General features: G+C 33.1%; 1 protein-coding gene across 1 annotated transcript in view; it reads right to left on the reverse strand.

The window, feature by feature from the left end:
• Positions 1–16,160, reverse strand: part of LOC139695414 (apolipophorins-like) — an 82,212-nt gene that overhangs the window by 8,751 nt on the left and 57,301 nt on the right. The window contains exons 43-54 of the mRNA XM_071594160.1: positions 15,229–15,449; positions 13,682–13,787; positions 13,395–13,587; positions 8,743–8,870; positions 7,462–7,587; positions 5,851–5,988; positions 4,419–4,617; positions 3,475–3,680; positions 2,570–2,697; positions 1,976–2,084; positions 1,750–1,883; positions 1,370–1,521 (exon numbers count right to left, since the gene is read on the reverse strand). Of these exons, the coding sequence (XP_071450261.1) occupies positions 1,370–1,521; positions 1,750–1,883; positions 1,976–2,084; positions 2,570–2,697; positions 3,475–3,680; positions 4,419–4,617; positions 5,851–5,988; positions 7,462–7,587; positions 8,743–8,870; positions 13,395–13,587; positions 13,682–13,787; positions 15,229–15,449 (1,840 nt within the window). The remainder of the gene's footprint in view (positions 1–1,369; positions 1,522–1,749; positions 1,884–1,975; positions 2,085–2,569; positions 2,698–3,474; positions 3,681–4,418; positions 4,618–5,850; positions 5,989–7,461; positions 7,588–8,742; positions 8,871–13,394; positions 13,588–13,681; positions 13,788–15,228; positions 15,450–16,160) is intronic.

Here is a 16,160-nt window from a genome sequence, read left to right on the forward strand (position 1 = left end):
AGGTATTTCAGCTTATACTTGAAGAATGTAAGGTACATTGGGGTTTTTAATTGAGCCGGCAGTTTTTTGTATAAAATGAGGCCCATGTTATGGGGCCCTGGATGAGAACAGTTAGTATGTACATGAGAATTGCAAGTTATTAACCTGAACTTATGTACATCAACATCCCTAGAAAATACTGCTATATTATTTTTTACAAACACAATTGCAGTCAAAATATAAATAGATGGAAAAGGTAACCCATTGAACTTCCTGAAAGGAGAAGACTTGGTAGCTTCATATCAATCCAAATATATTGCCTATAAAAAATTATCTTTGTATCAAAAATCCTTTTATGTGAAAGAGAGAAGCTGAATGTAGTTATCATAGTTTGAGGAGTGAAACTAGAGTAAGTAGAATCCTTCATCTACTTGGGCAGGAGAATAACTTGGGATGGAAGAAGCTCGAACGACATCAAGCAAAGAATATCCCAAGCTAAGAACGCATTCATGAAGAAGAGGCAATTACTATGTTCAAAGAACCTAAGGCTGGAAACAAGGAAGCAATTCGTCAAGACTTCCGCGAGGAGCATGGTGCTCTATGGTTCCGAGACTTGGAACATTGGAAAAGTGGACCAGTGAAGAAAAGCAGCCTTTGAAACATGGTGCTGGAGGAGAATGCTTGGACAGACAAAGTAATGAACAAGGAAGTATTAAGAAGAGCAGAAGAGGAAATGACCACTAGGAGAGCTCTACAGTAAAGAAGATTAAAAATATTATAAGATTAGTTAGAAAGGTAATAGAAGAAAATATTGAAGGGAAGATACCACAAGGAAGGCCAAAAGGCAAGTACATAGGGAAAATTAAGAAGGACGTAAAGCAGGGAACCTATCAGAGGGTGAGGGAATTAACACTAAATAGGGAAAAATGGAGGGCTGCAGTAAACCAATCTTAGGATTGAAAAACAGATGACCAAAAATCAAAATATGAGCGATTGTTGCTAACAACTTATTTGTTGTTGTCTATTTGCCTTCAATTGTTTCTGACAACTGATTTATTGTTGTATATTTTTCTTCAATTGTTGCTGACAACTGACAACAATGATTTGTTGAAATACTATTTATTACTTCATTTAATGATCTGCAGGCACAGCAGTAGTTGCAATTTTACAAGTATTTTATTTTCTAGGAATCTGTAAATATTTAACATTTAAAATGAAATTTTACCTCAAATATTATAGTAATTATAATTAAGGCAAATAATTTAAATGAGTCTAATTGCTCTGACACAATTTTTCAGTAAATAATTTATAAATGCTCACTGAATTCACCATTTGAAATAAATTGAAGTGCCTCCAAGTCAAATTTTCATCAAATAAAACTTAAGCATACCACAGCTGGAAGGCACTCGAACATCAACTCCACTATGGCGACAAGCAGCAGCATATGCGGCGGCAAACTTGCATGCATCACCACTTCTCATTGCAATATCTGCATCACAAGCCTCTCTGAACGCAGAAGGATTCACAATTGGGAAGCATAACCTGCAGAGAGAATAACATTAGAATTAGATTGGTATCTGTAAATTTTCTAAATCTAATGCAATCTGTTTGTGAACATCATATCCATTCCAGTTACATTACATCAATATAACATGGGGATTATTGTACATAACTGTTTTATTTGATAAGAATTATCAAAAGATAGTTTATGATTTATTTCACTATATTTTCAGCTCTAAGAACAGAAAAGTCACCTGAATAGATACATACCTCATTGGGGAGTAGCCGGCAAATATGTCAGAGCATTGCTTGACATGTTCATGTACATGTGTCTGGGCGGCAACATCACTGCATTGAGAATCTAATTTCCAGGCATTAGCTAGTTTGTCGACACTCTGTGCAATCTATAACAAAAAGGAAATCATAGCAGGATTAGAGGCCATATGAAAAGAGTTACTTAGAGTATGTTCAAAGAACAATGCAGTGAAAAATTTACCTTTCCACTAGGCAAGATGAAATCATCAAGAGGTTCATTATTCAGACTTCCCAGAAGTCCCCTTGTCTTTCCAAAGTAAAATCCATTGACAGATACACAGCACACATCCCTAAAGCAATAATAGAAATCAGTTAATCATAAGTAAGAAAATAAGGCTATAATTATACTTGCATGGGTAAGATAAATTTGAAAATTAGAATGCTGAGTGATATTATGTAAATAAATAATGTTTTAGAAGATATATCCAGGACATAACTGCTTCAGTAACTTTTCAAAGTCATCAAGCACATACAGATATGCAGTAAACCATATTGAGAGATGCTTAGAGGTAAGTTTATCAAAGGCCCGCATTCTTTTTTTTTATGGTCACAGAAATAAGGAGATTGTTTCACTTAATACCCGGCAAGCCACCACTAGGGTGTGTGGTAGGAGAGATTAAATATATCTTGATTATTGCAGTTTTATCCTGCATAAAAGGAAAGTGTTATCAATCAAGTCAAAACCATCTAATTATTTTTCTCACTGAATTCCAAATATGATGGCTATGATTTCCTTAACATGATAAAAAGTAATTGAATATATTAGCATAATTACTTGAAGCGCCTGTCACAGGTTACGCGAGCTCCATATTCAGTCTTTATGCTGATGGTGTCAAACTCTGTCCAGGCGGAAATAGTCTCATGGCGGACGGGGAGTTCAGATGGTTGGCCATTGAATTTAACCTGAAATTAACACAATTATCCTTTCAAACTGCATAGAATTGAATATAATACCACTTGATACTATAATTGGTCTGATAATTTTAGTCATAAGTAATGCAAAGGTGATTTGTTACAATTATATTCTTAAGTATAATATATATACAAATGAATTAATATTTTGTCTCTCACAAGGACAAGATCCAACTTTCACATCAGAACATTTTTTGAACTCTATTAGAGCCATTGCAAATTATATTAACCATCCTAAAAGCATAAACTATATCCCACAAACATTTTAACATGAATAATATTCAGTATACAAATATTTAGCGGATTAATATGCATATGGGTATATAATAGCATGCAAAGTTGTCATCATAGAAGCAAATATTTATTTCAAATAAATATATAATAAAAATAATTTATATATTTAATATAAATATATGAATATGTATTTAATATGGATCTAAGTGAACTGAAGTTTTCAGTTTCAAATAAAATCCCTTATGCTTTATATAAGATGATGTTTCTGCAATTAGGCTAACTTATAATCTGATCATAGCTACAGATTAGACTGATAAATAATCGATTTTAAGATAGAAAAAGGGTTAACTGATTTTTGCTCCTTCCTTCAGTAATGATTAATGAGAGTCACAGGGAGCTTGTTACACAGAGAAGAACTTTTACTAAAAAAATATAATTGCTGATATGTATTTGAAGTCGGAGCAATTGAGTAAAACAGAGAGTTTTAGGTCACATGAATCCAGGCCTTGTGAGCAAATGATAAATATTACTTACTTTCAGGTCGGTAGAAAGTTCAATCACTCCCTTGGGGTCCATCAAAGTTATGGAAAGGAGTTTACCACCCTCAAAATGACCCACGATGCTAAAGTTTCCATCCTCAAAGTCTTGGGCCAACACGTAGTCACAAGCACAACCGCTCAATGTGTAATGTTTGTGATCGAAAGTGAAGAAGTGCTCCCCACCAACAAGGTATCCATGACCTTGTATGGATAAAAAAAACAAATATTCAATTAACAATATAATTACCACACATGTACCATAGGTATAGTTTACTTTCACGTTTGTGGCTACTACATCTATTCAATGTATATTGTTATAGCTGTATTGTTATAAAAAGCTAGGAAAATTAGTAAAGTATAATTTTTTGATGATGGAATGAAGCCACAAAAAGAATTTTCTCTATTAATAATAGAAAATCAATGAAGGAGTGAGAAATATTTGGAATTGAAGAGATTTCATCAATAAATTAGAATATATGGGTTTTGAAATCATCACAAAATCCATTCAAAGGTTATTTATCAATACTGCTGCATACATAATTTTGCAATACATACACATGTATCTAATAACATTTGGTTAATGAAAATGAACATATTCATTACTAGATTTTGGGGAGATGATCCCAACCTAATCTTATTCATCAATTATATTAGTTTATCATTTTATACTGAAACTAATAGCATATCTCAAATTGGTCACATTGAGATTTCTTACTAGAAGACGATGGCACATGTTTCAAGAACATACATGTATTATAAAGTACTTTCCATATTCACTTCCTTCCAGGAAATACTCATAGTAGGGCTAAAATAAATATAAGTAGGCACTATTTAAAATGAACGACTGAATTAACCACGGTGCAAGGCTGAAAAATATTTATTTGATGGCTGCTGGATTGCTTACCTAACAAAACATTTATTGTTAAAAATAATAATTACCATTGTATGGAGGGAACTCATCCTTCAGTAGAGATGGTACGAATGCAGAGAAGATTTCAGTTGGAGTTGGGAAGTCCTCAACCTTGTAGAAGAAAGGACTAGCCCGAACAGCAAAGAAGAATGGAAGGCGAGCTATTTCTTCCAAATTGAAAGTCCACTGCTGTGAGCCTGGGCCCATGGTCCAGAATGGGATCTTGAGCTATGGAAAATGAATCATTTGATGAGCATACATAAACACACAAAGACTAATCAATCACATGCACAACTATATATGTGTGTGCTCCATGTAAATAAGGTTTCCACTAGAAGAGAATTGATGGCAGGGACATTGAGTAAAGGATATTAAGAATATGTTCATTAAAACTTTGATATGGGGCATAGTTTTACACAGCGCAGAAACATGGTCACGGAGGTAAGATGACAGGCATAGCTTGGAGGCTTTTGAAATCTGGGTGCGGAGAAGGGTAGGGAAGGTGAAGTGGACAGAAACGGAAACAAACGAGGAAGTGCTAGGCATTGTGGGGGAGGAGAGGATATTGTTGGGATAAATCCCAAGGAGACAGGAAAAATGGATTCAGATCATATTGATTGTCAATGGGATATTGGACACTGTGCACTGATGCACCTTATTTTCCTTCTATTTTCAGATACCATAGTGTGTAAAGTGATACCAAATTCCCAAAAGATTTACAAATCCAATTTCTCAAGAAACTTCACGTTGACGAGGGTAGAAAAAGAAACTTTGCACTTCCCCATAATGATTGAATATTTAACATGACCATGGTTTCGAAGCTGCGCATTATTACCACCTGATAGATCTTGTCTGCCATACATATTTTTGCACGTATTAATATCTCCAATAATTTGTAATGATTACAAAAATGCCCGAAAGTATTTGTCATCTATGCCTTTTTTTGCTTTTGCATGATAAATTTATGAAAAACTAACCTTATGTCTAATGATTTGTATAAAAGGTAAAGATTGTACGTAAAACTTTATGCAAGTATGAAACTTCTCATGGTTTATACACATAATTTCTATTCAGGAGATAATTTTCTCCAAAAGAGGCAAGCTTTTACTTACTACTGCCACCGTTGATTGTGCAGTACTTGATCATTCACTGAACTTAGTAGAACCAAAACCAATAACTAACCCATGGAAGTGAACCTAAATGGATCCCAATAAAAGGCATAATTGATGCACAACCAATGCACACACTCCGTTTTTCAAAATAACTTGGAGAAAAAATTTGGATTTTAAATTGAAAATTACAGAAAAGTTAAAATTGATAAACTTGAAAAAGAAAAACCTTGACATTCATGAGATATAAATGAGTTGATGGTATTGAAGTAATCTCCAATCATGTAATTTAAAAATGATATTCTAGGCAGGAAAAAATCATCATATAATTAACGAAAACTTTTAAATTTACCTGAGCCAAAGAGAAATCCTTAGGGTAGTCATGTCCTTGAGCTCGTAATAACTCTTCCAAAGATTTTATTGCTTTGACCAAAAGAGTATACAATTTTTTAAGTTCGGCTTGATCATCACATGCAGTTTTTTGAATTTTCTGAAAAAATTAAAGGAACAATCGTTTCTTATTATTTCAAACTTAATATTGCAATGCAGGATACATATCACACAAAAAATACACAAGTGAAATTTTCTGAAACTCTGGAATCATTTGAACGTTTTGTTTACTAAGTAATATTCCTCAGATTCTATTTATTCTCTCATTTTATCTGGATGGAAAGTCAAAAAAATTTAGAAGAGCGAAAATCTCAAAGAAAATAAAAATTTGGGAAGAATAAAATTGTCATGGATCAAGTGGAATAAAACAATTAATCCATTTGAGTATTAATGGGTTAACTAAGGAAAGATTAATTCAAAAGAAATTTTATTACAATTTGATTATTGATTAAAATTACTGATATTTTAGATTTTGATGACAATTTTGTTTGTATACATTCTATTGCCCACAGATCTGTCTATAAATTATTAGCATATGGTTTTTAAGATGGGTGAAAAATACTAAAAAGGAATATCAATCAGCAGTACTTTAAGTTAAATGCAATGCTAACACTGGCTTAATTAACAGAACCTATATCAAATGTAAGGCTGTTGGGACAGTAATCAAAAGGAAACAGAGGCATCAAGAAATTACTGCTGTGTCCCTACCAATCCAGAAACTTCGAACAGCTAATTTGTCAATTCTGTGATAACTACTTGATCAAGTATTACTACTCCAAGCTGTGATGTTCAGACACATCCAGTCACTTCTGTCTGATTTCAATGGTGCTGGGTAACAGTAAGGAAAATAATCAATGTAGTAAAAAAATTGAAATTTCCACAAGTTAAGAGACGTCAATGGTCTCTCAAATGATGTAATCAAGTTGGTTGTCCACTTCATTGCCCATTCTCTTCCCATGTGCCATTGCCCAATCTTTTCCAGGATTTTATTCAGGAAACTTCTAGGCTCATTAAAATTCTGAATAGTATATCCATTGCATTAAAAAGGTAATGCATACAACTGTTCCTAAAAGCTATAGACCCATCCCCATTATATCAGTAACTGCAAAAATAACTGAAACCAAAGCCCACACTCAAATTCTGGAATATTTCAAGAGCTGAAATCTAATCGCCTCCTTCAAATTGGGTTTCCTCAAGGATTTGAGATTGAACTAGTGGGTAAAAATATTACATGCATTCTAAGGTAAACAATGTGTCTCTACCTGATTGTCATGTACAAAAATGTCACTCTACCTGATTAACTTGCAACATTAAAATGTGTTAATCACTCAGCCCTCAAGCTTTCACCTCAATATTTTGGATTCCAAGACAAGGAACTGAAATTCTTGACATCTTCCTCAACCAATCAAAAGCAGATGATCCAAATAAATGGTAACAATATTATTTAGCTATGAAATATGAGTACCAATGATCAGGGATGGATAATTATAATAGTTGAGAAATTGAATATTATAATTTTGATTGTTTGGAATGAAGAAAAAAAATATTCTACCAAGACAATAATGATACTTACCATTTTCAAGTAAGATTCAAGACTTGTCAAAAATTCTTTCAATTCATCAGTTGGTGCAGACTCCTTCAAAGTAGCCATGACCTCCGTCATCACTCCATACACTGTCTCAGGAAGGTTTGCCACAAACTGTGATCAAATAATTACTATTAAAAAAGTGTGCATTATAAAAAAATAAATACTAACTACTTATGTTATAAAATTAACTTTTTTACAGATGCACTTTCTGTTAGATTAACATCATCTTACCACATTCACCATTTAATATCTCCCTGTATCCTAACCAGATATAATTTCTGTAAAGAATAATTATGTACACTCCGTATTTAATCACTAAAAAATAAGCAACCCAGCATTCAACAAGGACAAATTCGGATGAAATCTTTTCCCCTAATTCATTTGCAACTATGTGCCTACGTACTTGAATAAATCATTCAATTAAAGGTTGAGTACTGAAATAACCATTATGATATGTAATAATTCAAATTTTATATATTTTGATATCTCTAAATTATGCATAATTTTGATGGAATGTAATAACTAATAATGGAATGGATAAATGGAATCTATAAATAATGGAATGTAATAAATAAATTTTTACACAGGCGTAAGCTTGAACTCAGCAGTCTAGCAGATATTGTCTGTGCTGTACTTTGGATATTCATTCATCCCCTTGGAGATATTTACTAAACTAAAGAAGATTCAGCCATTTCAAAATATTTGCAAATGATAATTTCCTCCTCCGGATTAAGTTGTACATCTTACACAAAACATTATGCAATAAAATTAGGTGAATTTAAATTAATTCTTCTGATCCAATAATAACATGTGATTTTACAGTTAGTAAAACCATCAAAGCGATTATAAATTTTAATTGGGACAGTGAATATTTCATTAAAGATGCCACATTAGTCGGTAAAGGCTGTACAATAAGTTATGATTAAAATGAATCCTAAACTTGCATACTTTCAGCATGCAGCACATGCTGAATACTTGAAATAATTGTTTCACATGGTAAACTAATAATAGAGGTGATTGTATTAATTGTTATTTTGCTACAAATATGAAAAACCACATTAAATTCAATACTAAATTATAAAAAAAAGCTGGCAGATACTTATTCAATGCATATACTATTAGGTTGAACAAGAATGATCTCCCCTTTCTGCTGCATGAAAAGCAAAATACATCTAAATGCTCCAAAAATTACAATTACAACAAATCAAATTATTTAAGGCTGTTCAATTTAGTTGTCTTAGAATCAACTCCAGGGAAATCACATACCTCATCGTAATACTCCTTGATCATATCAAATGCTGGTACTGCCTTCAAGTGCTCGGCCGCTACCTTTCTCAATTCTTCATAACGGTGCTTAACTTCGTCCAACAGCTTGCCAACAGTTCGCGCCACGTCTGCAAGGACAGGATAGTCCCCTTTCGATAAGGCAAAAAAAGCTTTCCACAAACTCAGGAAATGAGTCTTAAATTAACTGCTTTCGGAAAAGCACCTCAAAATCATTTGTCTGAGCCACAGCATTCTTCAGTGATTAATATCAAGTTGATTTTGAGTTGCCATTGTGAAGGTCTACATATTTTAGAGAAAATTTTTCACCTTCCTCCTCCTCTCCCTCCTGAACAATTATTGGCATAAAAATAAAAGCTGAGAGCACTTTTAAAAGATTGAATACATAACTGATTAGTTGCTTACAGCAGTATTCCCATAGCAATCTCATGTGTGGCATATTATTAAGAGTTCTCCTAAATCCTCCAACATTTGAATCATTTTTTGGTATAGATATTGGGGATAATGTCACCACTTAGAAAGACAAAGGCGAATCCACATGACATAAATGTTCCCCATTTGATATATCCCCAATGCCCTCCTTGATTTCTTATCCACACAAGCCATGTTCACTGTTTTCTATTAACCTCTCTTCAGTGTAATTTTTAGATGTCCCCAGTTGAGAATTAAATGTGCTCATGCCTCATAGCTGATCTCATGGGGATAACAATGCAATTTCTTTTACGATTCTACTTTACACATTCAGTGTTGGTTAGACTATTATTAAATATTTTGCATAACTTGTAACTTTTTTCTTTAAGCCAAGGTTTATTAGAACATACAGTTGCCCTTAAAAATGGGAAGTCAGCACAAAAATAGGGGGCTAAATTGACTTTTAAAGGGAGAGATGGTGATGTTCTCTACTACCACCGGACTGCTGATCATAGGTATTTCATCACTTTCACACATGTGGAAAGATGAAAATAAAATTTAAATCAAGTGGTGTAAAATGTTAGCCAGAATTGGATACAGGGCCAAAAGGAACTGCTCTGCAAAATGAAATAGGAAACCTTGATTCATAAACACCTGAAACCTTGTTTTATACACAAAAAAAATGCAGCTCAGCTGTGTGATGAAGAGTGAACCAATGATATTCAATTGTGCCCGGCTCAACTTTGTGGAAATTCATGTTAATTAAAGGAACCAATGATGATCAAAAACTAATGTAATTCCAAACATGACCTCTTCTCTTGGTGAAATAAAGATTTTTTATAGGTACTACATGATCTAGCGGGATGTTCATTCTCCTGATAGTCCTAAGATAAGATATTTAGCCCTAGCATGGTAATGCTTTTTTTTTCATCCTATTCTTGTAACAATTTTCAAAAATTCATATCTCATACCCATTATGACTATGAGAGTCCTATTGGGGCTGATTTTTTTGTTTTTTAATGTATAATCACGTGACACAAAGATTTTTTTTTCAAAGTTAATAAGATGAGAGAAAAATGTTTTCGTTTAGCACAAGATTTCAACCCCTTTGGGATGTTTTTTCACCCCCGTTACCATTCTTGGATTAATTAAATCATCACCGATAAGAAACTTCTCAACAAACCCCTATAGCCTTTTAATTAATTAGTTTAATTAAATTAGGTTTTCCTTTTGCCAGGTTCCCTCAGGAAAAGATTGCAATTTGATTGAGATTTAAAAGTTGATCATCCTTAGGATTCTAACTAAGTTAAAGAAACACAAAATTACTCTCATCAAATTTAGAATTAAGTGAGATATAATCAGTCTTCTTTCCCTAGATATATACAAATGAATGCCATTCAACATGGTTGTTTGAGTACAAAGAACTTGTGCCTTCATATAATCATAATTTATATATCTGATCAAAATGACTAAATAATTGTGCATCTAATGCTAAGTGCAATGGCCTCTCTTCATCATCACACAAATTCTGTAGTTTCTATACAAATTGACTGAGACAACCTTGAGTACTTAGCAATCATTCTTACCTCCAACCTTTTTCTGAGGGATCACACATTACAGGGATTTGCAGAACTACCTTAAAGAAATCTGGGATCATTAGATGAGCCGTAGATAAATGTAAAACGAAAAAGGAGAGACATTATTTTACATTAGTTTCACACTTACACAACAAGTACAGGGTAGAGCAGAATGGACTCTCTGATTTGGTGAGATAAATTGTAAAAAATCAACCAAGATAATTAAAAAAGGTTGTTGTTTCTGAAAACTACTTCTAATACCATTTTTTTTCATAGGTTTTGATTATTATTTCATCCAGGTGACAACCATGGTGAGCAGTGCACATTTTGAGCCGTTCAAAAATGTTTTTAAAAACTTCTCAACATATCTTCCGTTAATCCAGCAATGACATCTATAATTGCCTCCTTAAGAGCTTCCAAGGTCCAAGGTCCTTGGTTGAACTTCATAAACCTCAGCTTTGAGATATATCCCCAAAGAAAAAAATCACATGGGCTCAAATCTGGGGAGTGAGGGGCCAATGGAACATCCCCTTGTAAGTAGATCAGGCTGCCAAGAAATTGTTCTTGCAGGATTTGGCGTGAACGACAAATGGTATTAGGCACCATCCCATTGAAAACAAAAGGCTTCTGTGCCATATTCCTCACCATATTCTTCCATTTTGGGGAGTAAAAAGTCCTCCAGCATCTCACAATAGTGCACAGAGTTCACATTTGATCCTCGAGGTTCAAAAAAGTAAGGCCCAATAATGCTTATGTCACATTAACACATCACACCAAAATGTCACTTAGGGGTAATGAAGAGATCTTGGGTGAAGTCCCCAAGGATTGTCAGTCGCCCAGTAATGAAAATTTAACATATTAACTGAGCTGGAGAGGTGAAAATGCACTTTGTCACTAGACCACAGTGCCCTCTGCATCACCACCACACTATTATTGTTCTTAAATAATGTTTCTACAGCAAATCCTCGATTCTCACCAGACCACTGCATGGTAAGTACTAAAAATAGCATTTTTTACCTCAGCTAATGCCACTACTCCTACTCTGCTAATTCACCTGTGTAGTTTGCAGTGATTTTTTAAACTAGGTAGTTCATTCTACCCCACCCTGTATTTGGGAACCATGAGAGAATGTTAATTAAATAGTTCAATAAAGTTAACACAACATCCAAGAGATTTGTGAAAAATTGTTAAAAGAAAGAACATGTGATAGGGTAATTAGTGAAAATACACAGAGTCCCTCGAGTAATAATGATTGGTAAAAAGACAGTAAGACAGACTAACTGTAAGATTTATGAATGAGTGTCCTTCCAATGCCATTGGAATTTTTAAGATCACACACAAAGTAAGCAGCTAGACGACATAGACAACGCATTAAAGACTGTGACTCTGATAGCTTTAAATACTTCATTATCCAATACATACATTTCAATTGTAACAGGATAAACAAAAAATATAAACTTTACATTTTTCCCTTCCCCAGGATTAAAATATTGTTCTGTTGATAATTATTTTTATGAATGGTTTTTGTGGGATTAATCAAATATTTTCAATTAATGGCCATCTGAAGGAGAATAAATCTGTGGAAAAATGCTCACTCCTTAGGATTTCACTAAAATAATTAAACATTACTGTGACTTTATTGAATGTCAAATAACATTCTGCTCTATGCACTAACACAGCAGTTCATACTTTACTCCCAGCATTCAGCTTGCATCACTGATGGCAATCAATATGTTATGGAACTAGCAATGTCAGTCAGAGACAGGTCTCAATGTATATCAGTACTGTTAAATATAATTTTAAGTATCCTTATAATGTGATATTATAGTATTATTTTTCCATTAAGAGTCTTTATAGCAGACACCTGCAACTATGAACTTAGTTTATGCAGATTAATGGGATGTTTGATGTTTTAATCCTAATTTGATGCTACATCACATGTCAAATTTTTCTTATTGATATAAATGTGGATACATAACTTCCTGAAAAATACTTCCACCACCATATTGGTCACAATTTTGCTTTTACTACTGAGCATTAAATTGAAAGGCTTTATTTTCAAGTGCAACCTTATGGGTAATGCTCTTTCTCCATTTTATTTTTACAGCCATAAATACATCCTCCCTTTACTTACACATTTGTAGCATTTCCAAATAGTGCCATTGGTGCTTAAAAAAATTGGTAACAACTACATGAAACTTAGGAAGAAAAATTTACTTTTATGGCCAACACATTATAGTTTTCAACAAATCTATGATGTCTTTCTTTTTAATCTCATTTGTTTTTCCATAGCCTCGCCTATAGTACTAAAATTTATAGGCCCCAAGACATTATTTTAGACATTAAGTGTAGAAGTATGCTTTATAAAAATTACATTTATATACTTGGTGAACACTCATTGTAGTCTCCTTCCACTGTAGTTAGTATTAGGAAAGACATTCACTAATATTTTCATTAATGAACAATTTACAACTACAAATAATAGCAAAAGACAGATGAAGAACAATTCATGCAGGGATAGATTCAACATTTTCCAATGCTGTGGAACAATACGTAATTGACAAGACAGAATATAATTATCAAACAAAGTCTCCAGCCCAAATAAACAAAATTTATGAGCAATAAATTGAAGTTAAATGTACTTACCTTGTATAAACTGAACAATAACCTTTCCAACAGCCTTAAATTCACCACTGAATTGTTGCATGAATTCAAATAGTTTTTCAAATAACTCCACAGTGTAGTGGCTCATTTTCTCAAAACCTTCAGCAAATACAGCCACAACCTTTGAAACTGATTCACGGACCATAGGCATCATTTTTTCATAGAAAGCAATAACCTAAATAAAAGAAAAAATAATAATTAGAAGAAAAAGAAAATTTCATGGAAAACTGTAACCATAAACACAGAAAGTATCACATTTATTTATTTACCTTTTCCCAATACTGATTCCATGCTTTGACAAACTCTTCATTCATGTGATTAAGCTTCTCAATGGTTTTAGCAAACGTTTCTTTCAATGTACCAATAAATTTCTCTCTGAAAAAAGATACCAAATTTGAACGAATTATTATTTACATGCAAGATGCAATCTCTTTTCGTGATCCATGCACTGATACAGCTAAATTCATTCTATGCCCAATGAAATATACGAATTTTAATGTTTGCCACCAGTCCAGTGAGAACAGCTTATGTATCCATATCAATTCCACATAAAATTCACTAAGGAATACAGGTAATTGCTGGAGCTGAAAATTAACATTATTTCCAACAATTACCAAAAATGGAAATAGGGTAGAATGGAAGTGGAAATGGTAATTTTTTGAGAATAAAATAATATTTCCTCCTTAGAGCAAGGAAGTAAATTTATAGGTAGACATTTCCTTTTTTAATCCCTTCTTAAGTGATAAAAGAGATTTTCATAGAGATACATGGTTGTTTCTACTTGGAGCTGGCTATTTGAACCCCCAAAGGAAGTCATGATTCAATGAAAATGATAAATGCTCTACATTTAAGGTTTATTATATTTAAACTTAGATTTTACCATTTGCACAATATTTTGGTTAGGACTACATTTATGCACATCAAGATTTAAATTATAATTGATGATCAGTTGATAAATATTAAGAGCTTGAAGCACTTCTTAGTGCAAAGGTGGAGGTATTAATTATTTTATTATATTTTTCTAATATGTGTATATAGAGTATATTAGATTATGTATATCCAAAGAGTAAATTAGGTAGAAAGGTTAAATGCAATTTAATTAGAAAATTTCAAAAATTTATGGAATTAAAGTAGACCCCACATTAAAGTTTTCAATTAAGTGGAAATATGATGGATTAGATTGTCTCAGAGAAATTAGATTGTCTCAAAGAGTGAGCAAAATCGCATAGATTCAACCTTAGGTTCATACCAGACTTCCACCTCAATTTCTATATGAATTCCATGTGGACTCAACCACCTTGATCTTACTTAGATAAGCTCTTGAAAGTTATCAAATGCATAGTAGTAATAAAGCATATAAGAATTCCATTTATAAATATAAAAATTTAACTTCAACACAATCATAGATTAGAATCAGGAATTAAATTCACATAGCATAAGGCATTAATTCATGGTTATTGTTATTTTTACAGCAAAATATGTTTTTTTCTGATATTCGTTTAAGTAGTACAACCTATTTCAACTGCCTGGAAAAATCAGGGCAATAAGTTCACATTTTAGTGCAGAAATGATCAAAACAGTGCAATGCAAATCAGATTCAAATGTTCATTACTACTTTAATTAAAGGGCACAGAAGTGACAAGTTCTTGTTTGCTAATTTCTTAAATAAGCAACATTTTGAAAACTCAAATTCATGCAAAATTATTAGCTAAAAATCAAATTAGATCAAAAGTATATGAATAATGAACATAGTCCACTTATCAAAAATCAAATAAAATAGGTATTGAAAGTTTAGAATACTCTGAGGAATACTTACAGGGCAACCACAATTTCATGAACATGCTCATCACTGAGGATTTCTTCCTTAAATTCATTTAACTGAGTCTTATAAGATTCCAGAAGAGGTTTGAAATTTGGTGAAGATTTTTTAAGGAGCTCCAGCAAAGCCTTTCCTTCAGCTTCAAATCCTTTACTCATTTCCTGAGTCATTTTCTTGGCCTCATCAACCATGTACGTGTAATCATTCTTCACGTCAGACTGCAATGAGAAATTTACAATCAGTTCCAACTTAGAGAAAATTTACTTTCAGAAACCGCTGATAATATTCAATGAATTATCATTACAGTTACATTAATAATTCTCAATACACTGAGCATTATTCTATAATGTATTCAATATTGATTCCAAAGAGCTAGGGACCATTATAGGAGCAATATGATGTATGTGAACAATGAATATACATGTGAATATAATTCTCAATATCCCTCCAAGGGGGTATAGCCTGCAACAGTACATACAGAATATTACAACATGCATATGGATTAACAAGATTTGAATCTTTTGCTTTTCTGGCGTGCTAATTTCACCACTGTATCGTTAAAAAATACAGGCTTCATGCACCAAAATCAAAAATCTGGCAAATAGCAGTAACCGCAGTGACATTTTGATAAGATTAATTTTGTATCCATGCAGATATTCATCAATTAAAAAAATCATTTGTTTTCAAATGTTTCTCATCATTGGTCTTCACTGTTCACTTTGGATATTGGTATGAACACTTTAAACCAGGGTTTTCTCTCCAGAATACTTCATTGATGTACAGATATAATCTGAATGTCAAACACACAATATTGCAGAGCCTTTGCCCATTCTAATACACTTATAACAGCCGAGGACGTTACCCCGCCGCCGGCCTCGGTGGCGGCAGGGTAACGTCCTCGGCTACCAACCCAAAGGTCGTGGGTTCGA

This window comes from Hetaerina americana, unplaced genomic scaffold (assembly GCF_022747635.1).
Source record: "Hetaerina americana unplaced genomic scaffold, ioHetAmer1.1.p SCAF_6, whole genome shotgun sequence".
NCBI classification, from domain to species: domain Eukaryota; kingdom Metazoa; phylum Arthropoda; class Insecta; order Odonata; family Calopterygidae; genus Hetaerina; species Hetaerina americana.